At 38.9% G+C, this 19,945-nt stretch overlaps 1 protein-coding gene across 4 annotated transcripts; it reads right to left on the bottom strand.

Annotated features, from left to right (window-relative positions):
* Positions 1-5,716: 5,716 nt before the first annotated feature.
* On the bottom strand, positions 5,717-19,492 carry LOC113023668 (uncharacterized). Of its 4 annotated transcripts, XR_013909601.1 has the most exons (6): positions 17,871-19,492; positions 17,635-17,768; positions 17,305-17,407; positions 10,171-10,228; positions 6,504-6,579; positions 5,717-6,250 (listed from the first exon to the last, which is right to left on the bottom strand). XR_013909601.1 is itself a non-coding variant. In XM_080302694.1 (4 exons), exons 1-4 carry the CDS (start codon positions 18,172-18,174, stop codon positions 10,221-10,223), a joined length of 549 nt encoding a protein of 182 aa, XP_080158820.1. In that variant the 5' UTR covers positions 18,175-19,492; the 3' UTR covers positions 9,553-10,220. The 4 variants fall into 4 exon arrangements, 2 of the variants coding, with proteins under 2 accessions (XP_080158820.1, XP_026025701.2); XR_013909600.1 differs by having other exon boundaries at positions 5,717-6,579; XM_080302694.1 differs by lacking the exons at positions 5,717-6,250; positions 6,504-6,579 and having other exon boundaries at positions 9,553-10,228.
* Positions 19,493-19,945: the final 453 nt, after the last annotated feature.

The raw sequence follows: 19,945 nt of genomic DNA, 5'->3' as shown, positions 1-19,945 counted from the left end.
CTTTTTTTGTATCATAGTTAATTTTCTATCACAGACACACAAAACAGCTTTTATTAACCCAACAAACTCTCTTTGGATTAGTTTTGAGTTCAACGTCTTCCAGTATGCAGTAATTGATAGTTTGACTAGCACTGAATTTTCTTACCACTTGTTGAGCTGGTCTTGTCTGATTTCGTGTTTTTCCAGTTTTATTTTGATCTTTAATGAAAGCAGTTAGAGTAAATGACACCTGCCTACCAGTCATGTCTGCATTTGGTTCCTCCTTCTTGCTCCAACCTTGGCAAAACATTATCACGTTGAGTATTTTAAATCTAGCACCTGGTTACATTTGAATTGGATACCATTGTCTTATCAGAGAGCTAAATATAAAAGCAGACAGCAGGCAGTAAGCTTAGATTAGCAAAGGATAGAGGCAGGCATTAAGCCATGGTAAAATAACTACCTTTACTGCCATTTCTAAGACTTATTAGTAATGAATATAGTTTCATTTATTTATTTGATACACTAGGAGTCATTCAGTACGACACAAATCAAAAAAAAAGGATTGTGTTTGTTGTTGGCGTCATTTGTTTTTATGTTTTGTGAGATAAGAGCTCACAGTGCTTTTTAAAGAGTGACAGTCCATTAGAAAGAAGGAGAGGTGCAATGATTTCTCAGCCACAAGACTCTTGTTCTGTCTGGGAGCTTTGTTTTCACTTGCTGATTACTTTAGCTTTCACCTGCTTTTTGGATTAGGTTTGGGCACTCTAACTATGTGGTTAGGTTCCCAGACAAGCCTCCAAAATGTTAAACTTTAGTGCTGCCTGGGCCACGATGCCCGACGTCAAAGGATACCTTGTCTGTAGAACTGAGATGGCTTTAACAAAGAGCAGTACTTGACGATGTGAAAAGCATGATGTAGGACTTTGCATTATGAGATAGGCCACACCTCCTAACAAGCAGCAGAGTTTTGTCTTTGTGTTCAAAGATGGAGTGGTGTTTCTGTACAGTAATTGTATAATAGCAATCATTTTGGTGCTATTTTCCTAAATTGGACCGTATTGGGTAAATGCATGTGTTGGAACATAACATTTCAAAACAGTTTCAACAAATTGCAGCTCGACAAATCTAAATGATGGACAGCACCCTCGCTCTGCTTGCATAAATTAATACAGAGGTTTACGGCACTCACAAAAAAGACAAGCTCAGTCGAGCACACATACACATATTAAACATTTACACACTCAGTCCTGTGCATATATTCATAGACCTTGTCTCTGTCCCCCTGCCAACCAACACACACACACACACACACACACACGTGCACTAAATGTACAAGGAGCTGATGCTGATGAAGCAGTGGCAGCCTTTGGGCTGAGACAGATGATGGATGGATGGGAGTAGATGACTGTGTTGGGTGGCTGCTCGCTCCCTTTCTTTTTTCTCTGCCAGCCCTCCCCATAAAGTATCCCTCGCTTTGTCCCTCCTTACTTCTTGCTATACCCTCTCTCACTCTGTCCTTTCCTCCCTTCACACCTTCGTCCAAGTCTTTCTTTTTCCCTGCTGATGAGTGATGGATTGAGGATCTGTTCTGGCTCCGTGCTTCCTTCCTGACACTAAAGGTGTCAGCATCTCCACTGTTTGGTTCCTGTACAATTTATAAGACCATTGTTGGACAAGAGGATGAGGAAACCAGACATGTGCTGCAATGGACAAAGAAGGAGAGAGGGATAGAAAATCTAAGATAGATGAGGGAACAGACAGAAGAAGGGGAAGAAAGTAGTGGGGCAAGAGGAGGTTGCCACAGTGGGCTGAAATGTCACTGAGCAATGAGGAGGAAATTTGCCAAATGTCCATACAATTTATACCCAAGAATCTCCAAGTTAATGATCTCTAAAGCTGCAATTTATTTCAATTTTAACTTAAAAACTTTCATCATAAGTGTAAATCTAACCTTAGCAACATGGGAGACTTTATGTCGAACCACACTGATGCTGCGGTTGCTCCAGAAAGTGACAACCGATTAAACTGTGTGAGATGGTTATTAGGATTAGCACAAAGTGATTAAATGTTAATGATATAATGAATAATGGGCCCCCACTCATTCTCATTAGCAACCAGTTGATAACTGTATACAAGGCCACTGTGAGCTGTAGCAGAGAGGGAATGAAGGAAAGAGGAAGCATAATTAGAAAAGGGGGCGAAAAACTTGAGAAATAAGGGAAGGAGTGGAAGACGCTCGGCAAAGGGGTTGTAATAATACTACTTAGTTGTGATTTTTGGATTAGCAAACACTACGGACACTTTAATCCAAAGTCAAACAGGCCTGCCTCAGTATACTTCCTGACATTTAGTACAGACCCTGGAGCAGATTGTAGAACTATGCAGCTGCTCTGGGAGCACAAAATCATTTCCTGAAAATGCCCAGAAATCTGAGACACCACCGATAACAAAAGTAGTCTTCTCAAAAACAGGATTTTAATAGAGGGTTAGGTCCTGTTTCTTACAAGCATGCGCTATTTCTTGCGAATAACCCATTTATATATTTATTTCTTTATTCGTTTGGTTGTCCCGAGGAGCTGAATTATTCAATATAACCAGAGCACCCCCAAGTGGTGAGAAAATGGAACTGCTGACTGTCCAGGGGGATGAGCATCACTTCGGGGACCTGGCAGCAGAGCACAGGAGTAGATTAAGGGGGGAAATTATTTATAAATTTCCCTTCAATTATTTATTAAGCAATTCCTCGCAGTGTTTACTAAGGGGTTATTAAATATTATGCTGCTAAGCTACTCAAAAGACAGAATCGTCAGAGGACATTCCGGGATACTTTTAATTCCAGTGCTCAGAGAATTTAGAGCTTCTAAAACCAGCATTCAGAATGCAATTAAAATAGGGGCTGCTCTGTCAGTTTTCATACCATTTCACCTTTTCATCTCTCTCTTTCTTTATTTTTTCATTTTTGTTCAGCCAGAAAAACTTGCAGTCTCTAGCCAGACACCGTGTGTGCGTGTGTGTGTGTGTGTGTGTGTGTGTGTGTGTGTGTGTGTGTGTGTGTGTGTAGACACACGTGTGTATGTATGGCTGAGAGGTAATGGAATAACTGCAACTCAGCTAATCCGATCTGTCTCTCCTTCTCCATCTCCAGTCCCTGTCTTCCTCTCTCTCTCTATCACACTTGCTCAGTACACTGAGAGACAGACCCCTGTCTGCTCAATAGTTTGTCCAGATACTCGCTCCAGGCTTAGCCAGGAAGAGGTAATGTAGCCTTGGATTTTTTTTCCTTCTCGGCTTCCACAATAAGCCATCTAATAGACTTTGTTAAATGGGAAAGGGAACAGGAGAGTAACTTTAACCACACAGTACAACATTACGGAGTCAAAATTATTCTGGCTGACATGTATAACACACATTCAGATACATGTCCACACAGATACACTGGTCAGTCCCACAGACACTTCCATTGTAAAATGAGATAAAAATTTACAGAGAAATGGACACTTTCATTCCAGTATGCTTCTTAAGCCACTCTTCCTGCCTGTTCCCCCGTTGTTACATCTGCTAAGTGCCCTCATGAGAAAACAAAAATTGTATATATCTGTCTGTGTGTGCGCGGAAGTTTGCTCTAGGTGGATCCCTTTACCAAGAGAGAAAAAGGGGGAAAACACAAAACCATAGCTATCATCACTCTCCACTCTCACCCACACTCTCAGCCTGTCTTGCTTCTCCTCCCTTGCTTTGCTTTGCTATCGTGTGTGTCTTACTCAGTGTGTGTGTGTTTGTGGTTGTGTGACCAGAGGGTAGAACACTTCAGAAAGCAGAAAAAAGACCAAAAAGTTGGAGAAGAAGAAGCATGAAGAAGCATCCAAAGAAGAAAAAGAGGAAGTGTCATCTGCTTTATAGTTCTGGGAATCAGAGCTGGAAACTAGATTAAAGAGTGTGCTTTTGTTTGTGTGGTACCGTGTCAATTTGCGTTGTTAAGATTTACTTTTTATGGCACATTTGCACACACAGCTCAATCAACACACCCCAGAAAAGACTCGCAGTGTCACAGTTTTCCATGGAGCAACACTGACCCCTGCTGAATGCAGCCTATTTTTTAAATCACTATTGGTATGACGCTCCTAATCGCAGCATTTCGTACCGAGCCTGTGAATACCTAGACTCGAGGAATAAGAAGGCTTCCAAGAACAAAGTAATGAATGTGGCTAGCAATAGTGATGTAAGGTAAAGTAACAGACAGGCCTAATTGAGAAAAGCAGATGTGAGATGTCCAGTACAGAAATGAGTCCTTTGAAGGGAATTTCCTGCTGTTCTATCTGTACAATCAAGGATAACTGGATTGAGAGGTTTATCTTTTTCTTTGAAATTATTAATTTTGACTCTATCAATTAGATTGACTTTGAGAGCAAATGTAGAGAATTGGTAGGAAAAGACTTAATTTCCTGTATTTTCTCTCTAAACAGTTAAACCCCACATTAATTATGCTTGGTGTTATGGGTATAACTTTTAATCACTTCTCAGTTTTCTTCTAATGTAATAATTGTTCTGGAGCACGAGCTGATATATTTCTCACGACATTTTCAAATGGCAGTTTGGGGATTCAGCAGATGTTAGCTGATTGAGCCTCTAATGTCAGAGTGCTTTTGATTTCTGTCAGCAAGTGCGTGTGTCCAAGTCATTGAGTCAGACAGCTTTGCTAAAATACCAGTAAAACAGAGTTTTCTTTCAGTGGTTTGTCAGGGGTTTTCTCCTGGATACTGTAGGATCTTTACGTCTTAGTATAAAGTCCCTCAACCCTTTGTAAATAAACCTGAACTGAACTGGGTGTGAATCGATGGAGCCGGTTTTAGTTAAATTTTTAAGAAAGGTTTTTAGCTTCACCACTGCACTTCACCAATTCCACCGACGCTCCGTTCTTGTGTTGTTTTGGGAAAATAATAATTGTAATAATTAACACTGCAAGCAAGCATTTTGCCCATAACAAAATAGGGAAGCAGGTGCTTCTTTTCAGCCCTGAGTAACGCCTGGAGTCATCCTCTCAGGACTCCAATAACCTCCAGTAAAAAGATGAGGTAGAAAGCCACCTGAGAGTCAAACTCAAGGAAGAAAAATGCTTGACAATCACATAGCTGCTGCTAGTTAACTTTATTGCTCTGCGCACAAGGTAATAACTGAACGTGATTCAGATGGATGAATTCATCAGCTCATCTCTTCTTTCTTCTGCCATGTCAGAATATATTTAAAAGGGTTTCTGTAAGAAAAATGACCTGAAACTTACCTGGCTGAAATTATACCTTTGCACAGAGCTCTAACATCTCGTTGAGCAGTATGTTGTATATTCAAACTGACTGAACCTTCAGAAAGTCTTGTACAAGAAGTATGTTTTTATGGAATTATTTCAAAGGTGAGTATTACGGTATACATTTTTACTTATTCCTTGACATATCTCAGTATCTACTGGACAGAATGGTAAAAAGCCATTCTTGGTTATAAGATGCTGTATTTTTTTTTTTCTTTTGAGGTTTTGAGAGAAATGTTTCAATAATTGGAGTCTAGCTTGGCATTCAATCTGTCAAACACATTGAAGCCCCTCTAAGAATACATCACTTTTAATGTCCTCTGAATAGTTCCATTCATTATCAAATACCAGCAAAACTAATACAATTCCAGTGAATTTTGGCCAGGTTTTGTGTTTAGAGTTGAATAGAAAGCATAAGCATTGCAACATGCCTACTACGATGCTGAACCATTTATTTTCATTGAAGACAGGTTTTAAACTATACATCTTTCATTTTTAGCATTAGTAATTGATCATTTTTACCATCAGTGGAAGTATTTTAAATCTTGTAATGTTGCATGTTTAGCATTGGAAGAAACAAAAGGAAAAAAGGGAATCCTGCCCTTTTAACTGTAAATATGCTGAAATTCCCTATGTCACAAAAGTACCAGTTTCATCTTCTTGACAAGGACACAGAAAAAGTAGTTAAACATAGTTTAAAAAACTGCTGCAATGATGACAGTTGCAAACGAAGCCACTTTGCTTTGAGTGTGTGGGAGGATATGTGCCTACAGCTAAACAAGGGGAAATGACAAGTCAAAATGGCACTTTTTAAAGTCCTGGATCCTGCTATAGGCAGATTTTCAGATGCTACCAGAGTTATATTATGATTGGCTGTGGGTGGAGAAACGTGTGCAGGGGGAGCCGAGAAGGAAGGATGAGGGTCAAAGAGGTGAGAACGAGAAAACATAGGAGGTGGGGAAGAGGGAGCTGTGCAAATGAGGACAAAGAGAAAACAAGAAAGATCAAGACATAGAATATAGCATGCGGATAACATGATGAGAAAAACAAATGAAAATGGACTTTAAAGGAATAGACACGGCCAATCTGTACCACGCTGGACGCCGATGAGTATTGACAAACATCGACAAACACTGTTTGAACAGAGAATGCTTTCAAAATCAACATTAGACAATTAACAGTGCTCCAGAGAAGACAAAGAAATCTTCAATGTCCAAATTACCAGGTATGGATTAATGAAACTGCAGAACAATCCAGTGTGATGGAGGAACTCTCTGGACTTCTCAAATGTGCAAATACTGTGAACATGACAACATGACAAAATGCATTAGCAAAAAGGAACAAAGGTCAGGAAAAAACTACATAATGGTGCCAAAATTGATCCACATCATCTCTCGCAGCATTTGCACAAACTGTACTGTGCTTAATGATCATCTGATTGACAACAGAGTGGGAACATATTTTGTATCCGAACTCAGATTCAAAACTAAAATGTTCCAATGGAGGTCTGGTGCTGTATGTCTAAATATGTGACAATCAACAATCAACAGGCGATTACAGCTGCTCTATTATTATTTAGTAGTAGTAAAATGGTTGAAGTGCTTCCTCCTAAATTATCACACTGGTCACAAATATCACCTCTTCAACACCACCGAATCAAACCTCGCAAAGTGGCAGGCCTCAGCTGGTTGAACATGATTTGATTAGCTTTGCTAATATGAGCAGATTCTGGATTTTTATAACAAATGCTGTCATGATCTTTGTTACCATACAATCTTTTAAGAAGCTGAAGCAGTTAAAACATCTTTTTGCAGAGTCACAATGGTGACCTAATACACCCTTACAGACTTGATAGCTTTGATTTGGAGTCATATTTCTGTCTTTGTTACAAATAAATGCCCATTTTATCCTGTTTTAACTTCTACTAATTCCTGCAAACAAATGTTAGCCAACATTTATTAGGACAGTTTGCAAAATTCCTAGTTTGTAATAATTATTTGGAGGCTAACCACTAAAAAAAATCCCAACACTGTTAACAAAACGTTTTCCAGTTTGTTTCAGGAATTTTCGATTTCCCAGGTCTGTTTGTTGATCTTTTGCCATTTCAGTATACAGTGGAGGAAACAATCGTTTCATATCCTGTTGAATTTGTAAGTTTGGTTTGCAGATATCTCAGGAATATTTTGGTGCACAGAAATGCTCTAAATCCTACGTTTCTTGGCTGCTGTTCACATAATAATAATAATAATAATAATAATAATAATAATAATAATAATAATGGATACTTTATTGATCCCCATGGGGAAATTACTTGTTTTCTCTGCATTTGACCCATTCACTCAGTGAAGCAGTGGGCAGCCCACTAAGCAGGCGCCCGGGGAGCAGTGTGTAGGGACGGTACCTTGCTCAGGGGTACCTCAGGGTAGCCGTTAAGTGGATTCGAACCGCCGACATTGAAGCTTCACTTTAGTTTTGGGCTGATCCGCTACCTTTCTCATAACCATCTTCACGCTATGAAGCAATTTCTTGCGTGGAGCTCTTGATCGCAGGTGATTCACAATCATTTCTTCCATTTCTGAATAATCATACCAACAGCTGTCACCTCATCACGAAGCTTCTTGCTGATGTCTTGTAGCCCATTCTACGGATTGATTGTGATCTGTGTGTCACTTGGGCACACAGCAAATCTGTAGGAGCCAGAATTTTGCCTGGGTGGTCGGGGGATCAAATACTTCTTACACTCAATGAGATGAACAAATCAATTTGTAACTTTTAAATAATGTAATTTTTTCTGGATTTTTGGTTGTTATTCTGTCTCTCTACATTAAAATGAAACTGCTGTAAAAATGTATTTATAAGTGAACAAAGTCACAAATTCAGCAGGGTGTCACATAATTATTTCCCACAATGTATAGCGGCACAATAGTGTATATGGAACTGACAATAATGGTGGCCAAACACAGAGAGTTATGCAACAGCCAACTCTGGGACCTACCCATATCTACAACAGTTTATTAGATTGCTTCTAATATATTCAGGGACAAAATTGAAATTATTACTAAGAGAAAACACTCCAGGGTCTCTGATTCATTTCAGAGACCTTGTTAACAAGGATCTTGTTGACCCTGTGCTACTCTTGTCCATGCCAAAGGTTCTCTCCTGACAAATACATAATGAATGGACATGTAAGGTGCTTAATATTACAAATGTAGTACATTGTTAGTCTTTATATAAAAGGACTATTTAGGCTTTTGGATTTATTCTTGCATAGAAACAGATTTTTCTATTATTGTGACTGTCCACTGCAGGTGCACTTACACACACAGCAAGACAGGTTATGTGATTTCAGAAGCTTTTGCCAAACTTGAAGGACAAACAAGCATCACACTGTGAGGATGGCAGGGGAAAGAGTCAAGCACAGTTATTATTACACACACAAAGAGCGATGAAAGATGTGCATGCCTGTCCATTGGCAATGACAGTGTGAACCCCACCAGTATGCACGATTCTCCATCCCTTTCTCTCTCTCTGCACACAGGTGTAGAGAAAAACAGACAAATAGAAATAAATTCCTTTTTCATAAATAACTCCCAATGTCAAGTGGCTGCTCTCATTGCTATTCACTGAGTATCAAAGAGAAATGCTTATTTGTGTCCGGTAACAGTAATCACAGTGTGTTTTATCTTACCACCAGGAGTTCTCCTGAATGTCGAAGCTCCTCAGAGCAACAGTTATTTGTCAATGAAGAGAACACTTCATCTAAAATGCAGTGAATGCTTCTTATTCGGGAACATGAAAACAAGTTCTTGAAAAAGGATCTTCTTTCAAGGATGCTTTTATGTATGCCAATCAACCACAACATAGAAACCACTGAAAGCAGAAGTGAATAATAACATTGATCAATTTCTTACAATAAAATGCTCGTCATTCATTTGGATGTTATTCTGTCCAGTACCGCCCACGCTGTTGCAGATCAGCAGTGTAGCAATGGCACTTCCCAAAGGCAGTGGCCTCCCCAGCAGGGCGAGGCGCTTCATGAAACTACTACAACTGATCCAAACTGCCAAGATCTCAATCTGACTGCACATGCATTGGATGCTTGGTGAAAAACACGATCCGCAAAGGACCTACCCCGTAACCCACTGTGCCCATAGGATTTGTTGCCAATGTTCCAGTGCCAGACTCCACAGTACATCAGTCAGTCAGAGCTATGTCGATGGCATAAGGAAGACTTACACAATATTAGGCAGGTAGTTACATAAAAATAAATGTAAAAAGTGAGAGGGCTTTTTTAATCACCGATTAAAGCTAAACACTCATGTTAGCATTCTAAAATACTTGCAGTAACAATATCATTATGCTGATGCTTTTTACACCGGTCTTTGTCACTGTGCAGCAGGCTAGCATGTAAACATTAACAGCCCCTAAACACAAAGCACAGACTAGGCTGATTGGAAAGATTCTTCTAAAAACAAAACAAAAAAAACAAAACTGAAGAGAATGAAATTTTGACCTGACAATTCACATGTTATTGCATCGTTATAGAAAAGCCCACCTGCAGAGCAAAACAAGGCTTTCCTCTGCAGCCTGACAGTTATTTCAGATTTGTTTAGCCAAAATGCTGGATAGCTGTTAAATTGGATGCACTAACAAGCCACTTGGTTTGCTCACAAGCACAGAGTACGGAAAATAGTGCACACAGCTCCCCTAGTCCTGTTATAAAATGCCATCTCACATCAATCCTCCCCTTCCGCAGCAAGACAGGTTGTCAGTGTGTTGATCTTTTAAACTGACTTCGATTAGATTTATGCCATTTAATCTTATTGAAAATATTACCGCCTTTTTACTACAGCTCCAGAACTAGCTAATATTTGCTAATTAGCACTCACCATTGATTGGACAGTGAAGAGTTTTGCGTCATTCACCTCTCACGGCAGCTTTATTGGCCTATCCAAATCAAAAATAGAGATAGGAAACCAATGGTTAACATCATAGTGGCTACATCCATCTTTCATATGCAATCTATGATTGCACCAAGCATCAGTGTAACCCCGTACTCAATAAAGCAGTTGCCAAAGCAATTCATTTGAGCCCACAAATGGAGGCCTTGAAAAGGAAAGGTCAGGAGTTCATAAAAGACACGGGGATTGATCTTTAGAGAAAAAAATCTATATAAATGTTGGTAAGGCAATGGTTGTAAGGTAGGTGTTGAAATAGGAAAGAAATAAAAGAGAGTGATGCACTGTGCAAGCATTTCTCAATTGACTGAACATCATATCTAAAAGATTCAAGTCCGGTTTCCTATCAGATTTGAGTCTCTATGGAAACTTTCAAGATCTTCCCTTGAGTATTCTCTAAATGTTTGTGAATACAATCCAAGTTCATATTATATTAGGTAAAAAAAAAAAAAAAAAAAGTAGTCCCAACACCATAGCTGTACTTATTCATTCATATGAAATAAAATTAAAGAAAGGAAGCTCAAGGTCTTCAACTCCCATCTTAATAGCTTCAGTGGTCTTACAACAATGAATGTTAAGACATTAAGACAGGGTGTGTGAAGTAAGAAATAAGCTAAAGTAGTGCCGTGTTCATAGTTGCACTTACTCTTTAATACACAAAGAATAAGGTCTCATGGTGTTAAACTTACTTCTAAATAGTTTTAGTGAGCATACAGGGAAGAATAAACAGAGAATAAAGGTTGGAATGAAAAACACATCATACTGCTTTTATGAAATATGAAGGTGTGATGAATAAGGCACACTAGCCTTGCAACATGACATAAATCTTCCACAGTGCGCTCCTTGGCCTGGAAAGTACTGAATATAATATTGAAATGGTTTGACACAGCAGAGAAAAGTGCTTTTTTCCTTTTATTGTATAGCCATCGCTTCAGCTATGAAGACAAATTATTAGGTCCAGTCAAGCACTTCTACTGTTATTGTAACTGGGTACGAGGGGGTGACGGTTCTTTGAATATTAGGAATTTTACATGTCTTCTTTATGGTGCATTCTTTCAGCATCCTTTCTTGTCAGATTCTTTCAGATTCCTTTGTCTCTCTCCCAGTGTTGGGAAGTGTTAACAGGCTCAAGGTAATGAAAGGCAGTAGCTAAAAAACACTTGACAATGCTGAATTGCATGTTACAATTAGAAACATATTAAAAACAGTGGGAGATGGAAAGGCAAGGCCAATATGAGTCTTGAATGTGAAGGAATATACTACAGGCTTCTGTGTATTTAAGCTTAAATAAAGGGCTGTCACAATAAAGTGTCATTTACTGTGGAGGAAGAATAGCTTTTCTGGAAGAGTATGAAAGGCTTCTTGCCCTATTGATTTTGTGTGATGTAGTATTTTGCTATAACCTACATCTGGTTCACTTATTTGACTATTATGCCCTTTTCTTGAACAACTCAACAATAGCAGGTGACTACATTTTTTGACAAGTCCTCCAACTTAAATATGGCAATATACAGTTTGTTTATGCTCTCCAGTTATCATTTGTCCAAACATGTCTTAAAAGATTCACTGGGCGATCATTTCTTTGGTTCTTGAAAGCCACAAAAGGATCAGATCAGCCAAAGAGTCACAGACGAAAGGAGACATGGTGATGTGGTAATAACAAATGCAAGGACTTACAGCTTACACCAAAAAAAATAATAATAATTTTTAGGTGTTTTATACTACAGGTGAACTCACACAGCAAGAAAAACTAGGAAAAAAACATTTGCAGGCCAGGGCAAGAGAAAACATTACACAAAGGTTTAAGGTAGCTTATTATTTAGACCAAGATACCAGACACCAAGGCCATTAAAACAAAAATGGAAAATACCAAAATATTGTGCATACAGATGTGCTTGATTTTTCTATTATGCTACAGTCACACTAGGAAAAACAGTGACTGGAGACAGCAGCCCAATGAAAATATTTGCCACGGGCCCTGGTCTGTGACCACTCACAGTCTGCTGTCTATCACCAGGTGACCTGCGCAGTCACATTGAGATTGAAAGTGGTTGTTCACAGGTGGAGAGTGTTGCACACTTTAAGAACAAGCTGGTTGTCACACAACTTGCAATTGTTTGCAAAGTGCAAAGAATTTCAATAAAATCCACAGTCCATCCCTGATTTTTTCTAGTTGCCATCAGTCTCGGTCCTATTTTTTGCTCTAGTTTGACTGAGCTATTGATTAGTAAAAATATAAAGAAATTATTATTATTAATCTGCTTTTAGGAAGAGGAAGGTGACAAAATTAAAAGAAACAGCAGCACAGTAGCAGTGATGACTTTATTTCCAGTAGATCAACTTACTGCAGGCCTCGTTGTATGATTTCTTTATTTTGTTTTAAGCATTTAAAGTCAGAGGCAGAGAGCCCACATTTTTCCTTTTATAACCACCATTACAGGCCTTTGTGGGGGCGATTACAAATGTTCTATTTCTAACTACTGGACAAACAAAAATGTATTTCATGCTTGAATAAATGAAACTCTACTTAACAAAATTGGTTTAAAAATGCCTGTATTATAATTCTTGTCTTGGCTCAGAACAAAATCTCTGTGGAGGGTTGCCAAAAATTTCCTCCTCTCTTAGAGTATGTTTTCTTTTTTAAGCCAAATCAAGCTTAACAGCATCCCAGCTTGAAGTGGCTTTCTGATGTCACCAAAGAAAAAGTCAGAAAGACCAACCTGCACACAAAAAAAGCAGCTTCCTATTCTTCATAAGGCTACCAACTTAGTGAGGCTTATGATTCCCTGACAGGCCAGAAAGAGTCTCAGAAGAAAGGGAAACGTGTTCAAATCAAAGTGCAAAAGAGAGCAGGAAAGGGAAAATGAAAGTATAATTGTGGTTTGGTCTTTTTTGTATTTGCTTTTTTTTTAACCAAATAAACATCTTCAGAAAAACCGCTCCAGCGATGGAATTAAAACAAAACGATGACTCATACAAGAGTGTTTGAAATGCACAGGCAGAAGGTAAATGTTTGCGCGATGCATACAGCAATGTTTAGGTATACTGAGCACCGCACACATTAAACAGACTAGTTTCACAATCCCCCACAAACAACAAGCACTATCTATTATGCTCACTGCAGATTCAGCTAAGTAGGTATTTCTTAATTACACCTCACAGATAACTTCTCTTGTTATTGGGTTCAAACATCAAAAAGGAAAGATACCATCTGTAGACAGAAGCACTGCTTTAATCCACATTTTCTCTCTCCACACATACATGTACACAGGGAGAAAGAGATCAGCCTCTGCTAGCTTTTTCCTCACCTTGAAAATAAGATTAAAATGTTATCGGTTGTACCACCTGCACAGTGCTGCTCTGACTTCACAGATACAACACATCAAGCCTAATCCTGAGTGTAAGATATGTAACACACACAGGTCTGGGCACACAGATCAGCTAAAACGGTGCTTACAGACACTTGTTACCACGGATTGTTACTCTAATGGAGGGGTTTTCTTTGAGAGCACCTCTATATTACATTATTACATTAGAAGCAAGACAAGAGGATACGAAATCCTCAAAAAAAAAATAAAATCTCTGCCAAGGTCCTCGTTGCCACAATAAGTTTGGTGAAAGGATGACACCAAGTGTTCAATTAAGATACTGCAATATTGTTTAAAACCTTAATATCAGGGTTATTTTAAGGCTTTTTTTTTTTACTTAAACAGATACGATTAATGAATATTTAAATATGAATGTAGTCATCACTTATGATAAATCGTTTTTCAAAAGAAGCACTTTTCAAGACATTGGTAAAGAAGTCTTTGCATCTTGAAATATCAGATCATCGATCATTGTACAATTTTAAAACTAAGAAAGGATGCATCTACATTAAAACTGTTTCGTTACCGGAGGGAGGGTTCTTAGATCAAATGATTTGGGCGTATATTTATTAACAAGTTTTAAAGAACAACTTGGAACCATTTATTAACTTACTCTGCAGGCAGTAAACTCTTGTATTAAAAATTATCTGCTAAAAATTAATTAAATGGATGTTCTTCTTGATTATGGCAATCGCGACTTTTCTTACTTTCTGATGTAATCAAGAGGGCAGCGCTGTTAACACATTCCCTCAACATGAAAGATCCCCGGTACAAGACTGGGAGGAGGCACAAATCCCCGAGAGCAGGCACAAATCCCTGGGAGGGTTGCATCAGGAAGAGCATCCAGCTTAAAACTCAGTGCCAAATCAAATATGTGGCTCCATCTGCTGCAGCAGCTCCTTACAAATAAGAGAGCAGTCATAAGCTTTTTCTTTATGATGTAATTTTCCTCATTAAAAACAAAATCTAAGCACTGATCAATAAACTTACATTTTTTTAATGCAAAGTTGGCATAACGAGAGGTATAGCAAGAAAAGTTGCTGTTGCAGACATTAACTACTGCACCTTAACCAATTTTAGTGTCCTGTGGATATCTGTTTAAATTTGTAGTATTTTGCAAAGTATTTTTAGAGCTAGGCTTACCAGTTTGAATAAATGTTACAGCTGATAAATGTAGGCTCTGATCCATGGCTGACAAGTGCTTGTGTGCTCACAGGCACATTGCAGTTGACACAACACAATAATATGCATATTCACAGTCTTTTACTGACCAAATGTATCAACTGCCCTATCTTTGCACACGGTAAACGACACAACACATTCTTGTTTTTCATCCTTTAGTAACATTAAAACATTTTTATATGTTATTAGATTAACCTTTCTGGAATGCACAGTATTATTCAGGACAATCACTTTAAAAGATAAATATACAAAAAGAAGGCCTGCAAAGCCTCACACAGACTGTATTGCAACACAACATAGCTCTGTAGCATCTTAAAGAAATACACATATTTAAGTTGTCCTTTCATGATGTATGTTGGATCTCTATCAACATGCATCAAGGTGGATCCTCTGGTGGCGTTTGAGATTACATTTCTGGGTAAAGCGTTTGCCACAGGCCAAGCAGCAGTATGGTCTCTCTCCAGTGTGGACGCGACGGTGTGCTTTAAGGTTGCTCAGCTTGGTGAAACTCCGGCCACAGAGCGAACAGCAGAAAGGCCGCTCACCTGTGTGAGTCTGCAGGTGGGCCTTCAAGTTACTGGGGTGGGGGAAGCACTTCCCACACTGCCCACAGCGTAGGAGATGCCTTGGAGCGGCGTGAGACTGAGAGTCTGGATGGGTACCAGGACTGACGTGGTGAGAGTTTGCAGGATGGTGCTGGGACCTGTTGCTGACCCAGGAGTCTCCAGTTCGGTTAAGGGTTGATGTCTGTTTGTCACCCAGGTGAACTCGCTGGATTGAGGATACAGCAGGAGATGCTTTGGATGTGGAGGGAATTCTTTGAAGGTTATTTAAGTTTACAACTTGAGAGGGAGCTATAGACAGTGCCGCAGCGGTACTGTTCGAGAGAGTGTGAGACGGCTTTTTCATCGGTCGGTGGAGATGCTGTAAAGCGGCTTGCAATCTGAAACCTGAACCGGCTTTGGAATGTAGCTTCATAACCTCTTGCACAGCAGCTTTTTGAGAAATGTGGTTTAGTCTGTGTGCTTCTGAACTCACCTTGTGCTGCTTTACTGAACATGAAAAAGAGGACATACCTGAGTTTGTTATTTTCTTTTCTATATGCTCACCTTCCTCACATCCATCAGAATCAAGAATGACTTCCTTCTTGATAGTCAGGCCTAAAACATCACTGTTTTTTAGTCTTGCCTTAGGGGACCCTGAGGATGAAATTTTATCTCTGCCTGGGGTAACCTGAATGTCCGCTCTGACAGAATCAGACAGCTCATGTTCTCCTTTAGTTTTGACTGGATCACGTTCCGTTTCAGCTCCAAGTCTGGGATTCTGCAACAACTCAGCGCCTGTGACAGTCAAGCCAGCCCAACTGGTATCTATTTCCAAAGATGAAACACGCGGTCGATCTGTAGACGGGTGTTTTTCCTGCCTGTCTTCAGGAAAGCCATAACCCGAAGCTATCTGTGGGTCTTTCTTCATGACATTTCTCAATAATTCCTCACTGTTTTCTTCAGTCTGTTTGGGTTGTACCTGAACTGTTCCACTCTCGTTGTCTGATCCAGGTCCCTCTTCATCTAGAAAATAAGGATTTTTCTTTTAAATTAAGGAAATAAAAATTAATTAATTAAAAAATGCAACAATGTTATTGTTTCTTTCGGGCCTGAATCCCTTTTAGGTGCACTGAGGTAAAGTGGACAACAAAAATTCTATCTTCATTTTGGAGATAGGGACCAGTCACTTTAATGTCATCTGCTAAATTTGAAAAGCCATTTTATTCTAATTTACTTTACTGAATTTATTATACTAACGTGTTGTATTATATCCTACTATTTGCATTATATTCTATTGTACTTTATTAAGATTTTTACCTTATATTGGCTACTTTGTTTTATCATATTAGGCTTATTGAAGAAAAAAACCTAATCTTTTGTGTTCTAGGTTGTGTTTAATGTTTTGCATGGTGAAATAAAGGAATTTCCCAACTTTTCAGATGTTTAAAGTCTATTTGAGCGTATATTAGCATGCACATCATTGTAGGTACCATTAATGCTGGAAAAACACCAACTGCAATCCAGGCGACACCTTTCTGAGAAAATGTCTTGCTTAATTCAACATTCTTCATGTAAAAGAGTCTGAATGTTAAAGTGGCCTACCTGCAACACAAACCTGTCATGTACTGGGGTGGGGAGTTTGAACAACAACAAAGGATGTGGAAATTGCCTAGTGGTCACTGTTTGTCTGGCAATTAATTTTCCCCAGGAGCCACAGAGATAACAAAAAAAATTATATAAATTTATTAATGTTGAGCAGAACTGAGTTGAGGTTAACAAGTCAAGCTCTCCTAAAGCAAAGAATAAATTATAAAACAATGTGTCAACCATAACACCTGCTTGAGGGGATAGGGAGCTATATCACGGCACACGGTAGGGTCGAGAGGGTATGTGTTTGTGCAATAAATAATGCTTAATGTTCCTTTACTATGGACAGACTGAAAGAAAGATAAGATCCTAACAATACGTACCACTACAGTTCCACCCTCCCATATGCACAGAGGAGCAAGATGGCTGACTAACTTCTTCCTCCTTCGTAGCAACAGCTGATCTCACATGCTTTTCTTCTGCTGCCTGAAGACATACAGTGCATGAAATACTGTGAATATCTACTGGTTCCATTTCACCAATTTTTAGAGCCATTATCGATACTGTTGTTTTTTTATACAACATTACAGCTCTTATAGCACTTGAAATGTGTCCAGAAGCACCCAATAAAATGCAGATACATAAAGAAGATGATGATTATTTAATGTCAGTACAACATAACTTTGCTCTGGTAGTCATTTAATCTGGCTCACCTCTGGCTCCCTTTCAGGGCTCTGTGCAGCTGTAGCACTGTCTGCCTCTGGTAGCGACTCTGATGTGTCTTCTAGTCTGCAGCTTGCTGTCCATCTTTCAAAAGAGTCACTCTCTGTCTTCACACTAACTTGTTCTTTAAAAAAAAAAAAAAAAAAACAGAAACACAACAGTGTTTACAATATTTAGGGCATCCCATGACCTATATAAAATTCATTTTACATCTGTTTCTTCTTACCTTCCTGATGGTTTTTAGGCCTTTTTTCTGCAGTGTCAGTGGACAGTTCCACACCATGCCTTGCACAGTGCACGCCCCTTCCAGTCTTTCCTCCTTCTTTCCCTGCTTGATCCTTGAATTTGCTCTCAATCCACTGCAGCTGCATCCTCAGGGACTCTATCTCCTGGCTCCTGCGCTTCACCTCCACCAAAAACACATCTTCCACCAACCTGGTCACCTCAAACATGGCTGTCTTCACTACAGCCTCCATCACATCTGAAAGCTGGGTCTGAAAGGTGACTATGAGGGTGTCCAGGTCCGACATGGTGCACTCTATCAGCCTCCCTTGTCTTAGCTGTTACTCACGGGGCTTATGTGCTTTAGTGAATGAATGCAAAGGAGAATGACGTTTGATGTTTTATTAAATGGTGTATTGTGAAAATCCTGCTACATGTTGTAAGCTGAAGGCCATAACCGCAGAGTAATTTCTATTCAACAATACACCAATTTTCCGCTGTCGGTATTCCTCGTGAGGAGGGATAAGCTTTTATTAATAACATTATTAATGGTAAAAAGCAGCCTAACGCGATGTTTACTGATATGAGACGTCGATTTGAACTGTCAGCTAGCCAGCTAATATTTAGCTGTAGCATTCGTGTGATATCGTGTCCGGTACGAGTGCTACAGACACTTGTAAACGGGAGTGAAATCTTAATTGTCGAGATGTTTCACGCGTGGGTTTTTGCTTTCGATTGTAACAGCTGTTAAAGGAATTAAATTGCGTTGAACGGAGCTAGCTACTCATCACTCGCCTGTGGTCCTTGTTTTTGCTCGTGGCGTCACGCACAACGCAGTACGGTGGCCTCGACTGGAGACGAGTAAAAAACGAAACGCGTTTTACTAAAGTGAAACCATCAGGCTGCACCTGGCAGTCAGTTTTAACTTGCGATTTGCGGACATTTTTTTTTTCATATTTTCTTTCCGGCCGACTGGACAGCGTTGTGAAGAAGATTGTAAATTTTGGACTTTTCATACTACATGAAAGTAATTAAGTATTAGATAATTAAATGACAGAAAATCTCCTATTTTTTTACTGTCTACTACAGAATTCATGGGCAGTTAGAACTAACAGAACTTATTCTTTTGCACATTATTTCTTTCTTTTACTAAAAAACTATTAGTTTTGTCGTAGTTTTTCTATCATGTAGAAAAACTAAGTTTTCTTCCACTTTTTTTTTTATCTTGAGAATTAAATATGTAGCTAAACTTCTTTACACAAACAGAAGAGGCAGTGGTTTTTCCCTGAGTCCAGACCTTAAATTAAATCTACTTCACTGAGTTTACAGTTCTGTCTCATATCCCCACAACAAACCTTTGAGCCTCAGAAAATTAACTTCCAGCATTCTTGTGAGGATAGTATGCACCAATTTTTACCACCACAAGGTGGTGGAAATGTCTTTAAGGAAAATGCTAGTGTACATAATACTAATAATAATATTACTTCTTTTAACAGCAAAATAAAAACATTAGGTAAACAAATGAAATCGTAACTATAAAATGAATCAAAGTAATTTGATTGTACTCTTTCTATTCCTTTAAAAAAATATTTAAATGTATCAGGCCCTAGATTTCATTAGGCAATAAACAGACAACATGACTTTTAAACTATAAAAACAGTGCCTCTGAATTTGTTTTGAGAACACAGGCTCCTAATAGACATGGGACCAAGACTATTCAGCTGCTGTCTAGATCACAGTGCTGTTTGGTGTGTGTGGTAGGGATGGTTACATTTACCATAAAAGATTCATCAGTTGTATGAATTCATATTTCATGAGCAAACAAAACTGACTGTTGAAGAAAAAAGCCCCTGTTAAAAAAGTATTATTCTGACATCTCTGCTTCTTTTTTGCGCTTCATGAAGGCAACAAATGTGTGTATTTTAAATATTGGGCAGAACATCTTCTTTGAGTCTGTATCTATCAGCTGTCAATTGTTTTATTTGTATGGCTCTTTATTATATACAAACATTTACAAAAAAATCTTATTTTGTCATAAAGGATTCTCTTTAGTAGCTAACTGGAATATGTTCACCCACA

The sequence above is a fragment of the Astatotilapia calliptera genome, chromosome 6 (genome assembly GCF_964374335.1).
Source record: "Astatotilapia calliptera chromosome 6, fAstCal68.1, whole genome shotgun sequence".
Lineage (NCBI taxonomy): Eukaryota > Metazoa > Chordata > Actinopteri > Cichliformes > Cichlidae > Astatotilapia > Astatotilapia calliptera.
Note: the sequence above shows the minus strand (reverse complement) of the source record. Positions and strands in the feature narration are given on the sequence as shown.

What these genes read in the sequence shown, in the direction of transcription:
- LOC113023668 (XM_026169916.2), bottom strand. Translation starts at nt 18,174, where the DNA reads ATGTCGGACCTGGACACCCTCATAGTCACCTTTCAGACCCAGCTTTCA. An exon ending in GCCTAAAAACCATCAGGAAG is followed by an intron (nt 17,769 to 17,870) that starts GTAAGAAGAAAC and finishes TTTTTTTTAAAG; the next exon opens with AACAAGTTAGTGTGAAGACA. An exon ending in GGGAGGGTGGAACTGTAGTG is followed by an intron (nt 16,358 to 17,304) that starts GTACGTATTGTT and finishes CTTATTTTCTAG; the next exon opens with ATGAAGAGGGACCTGGATCA.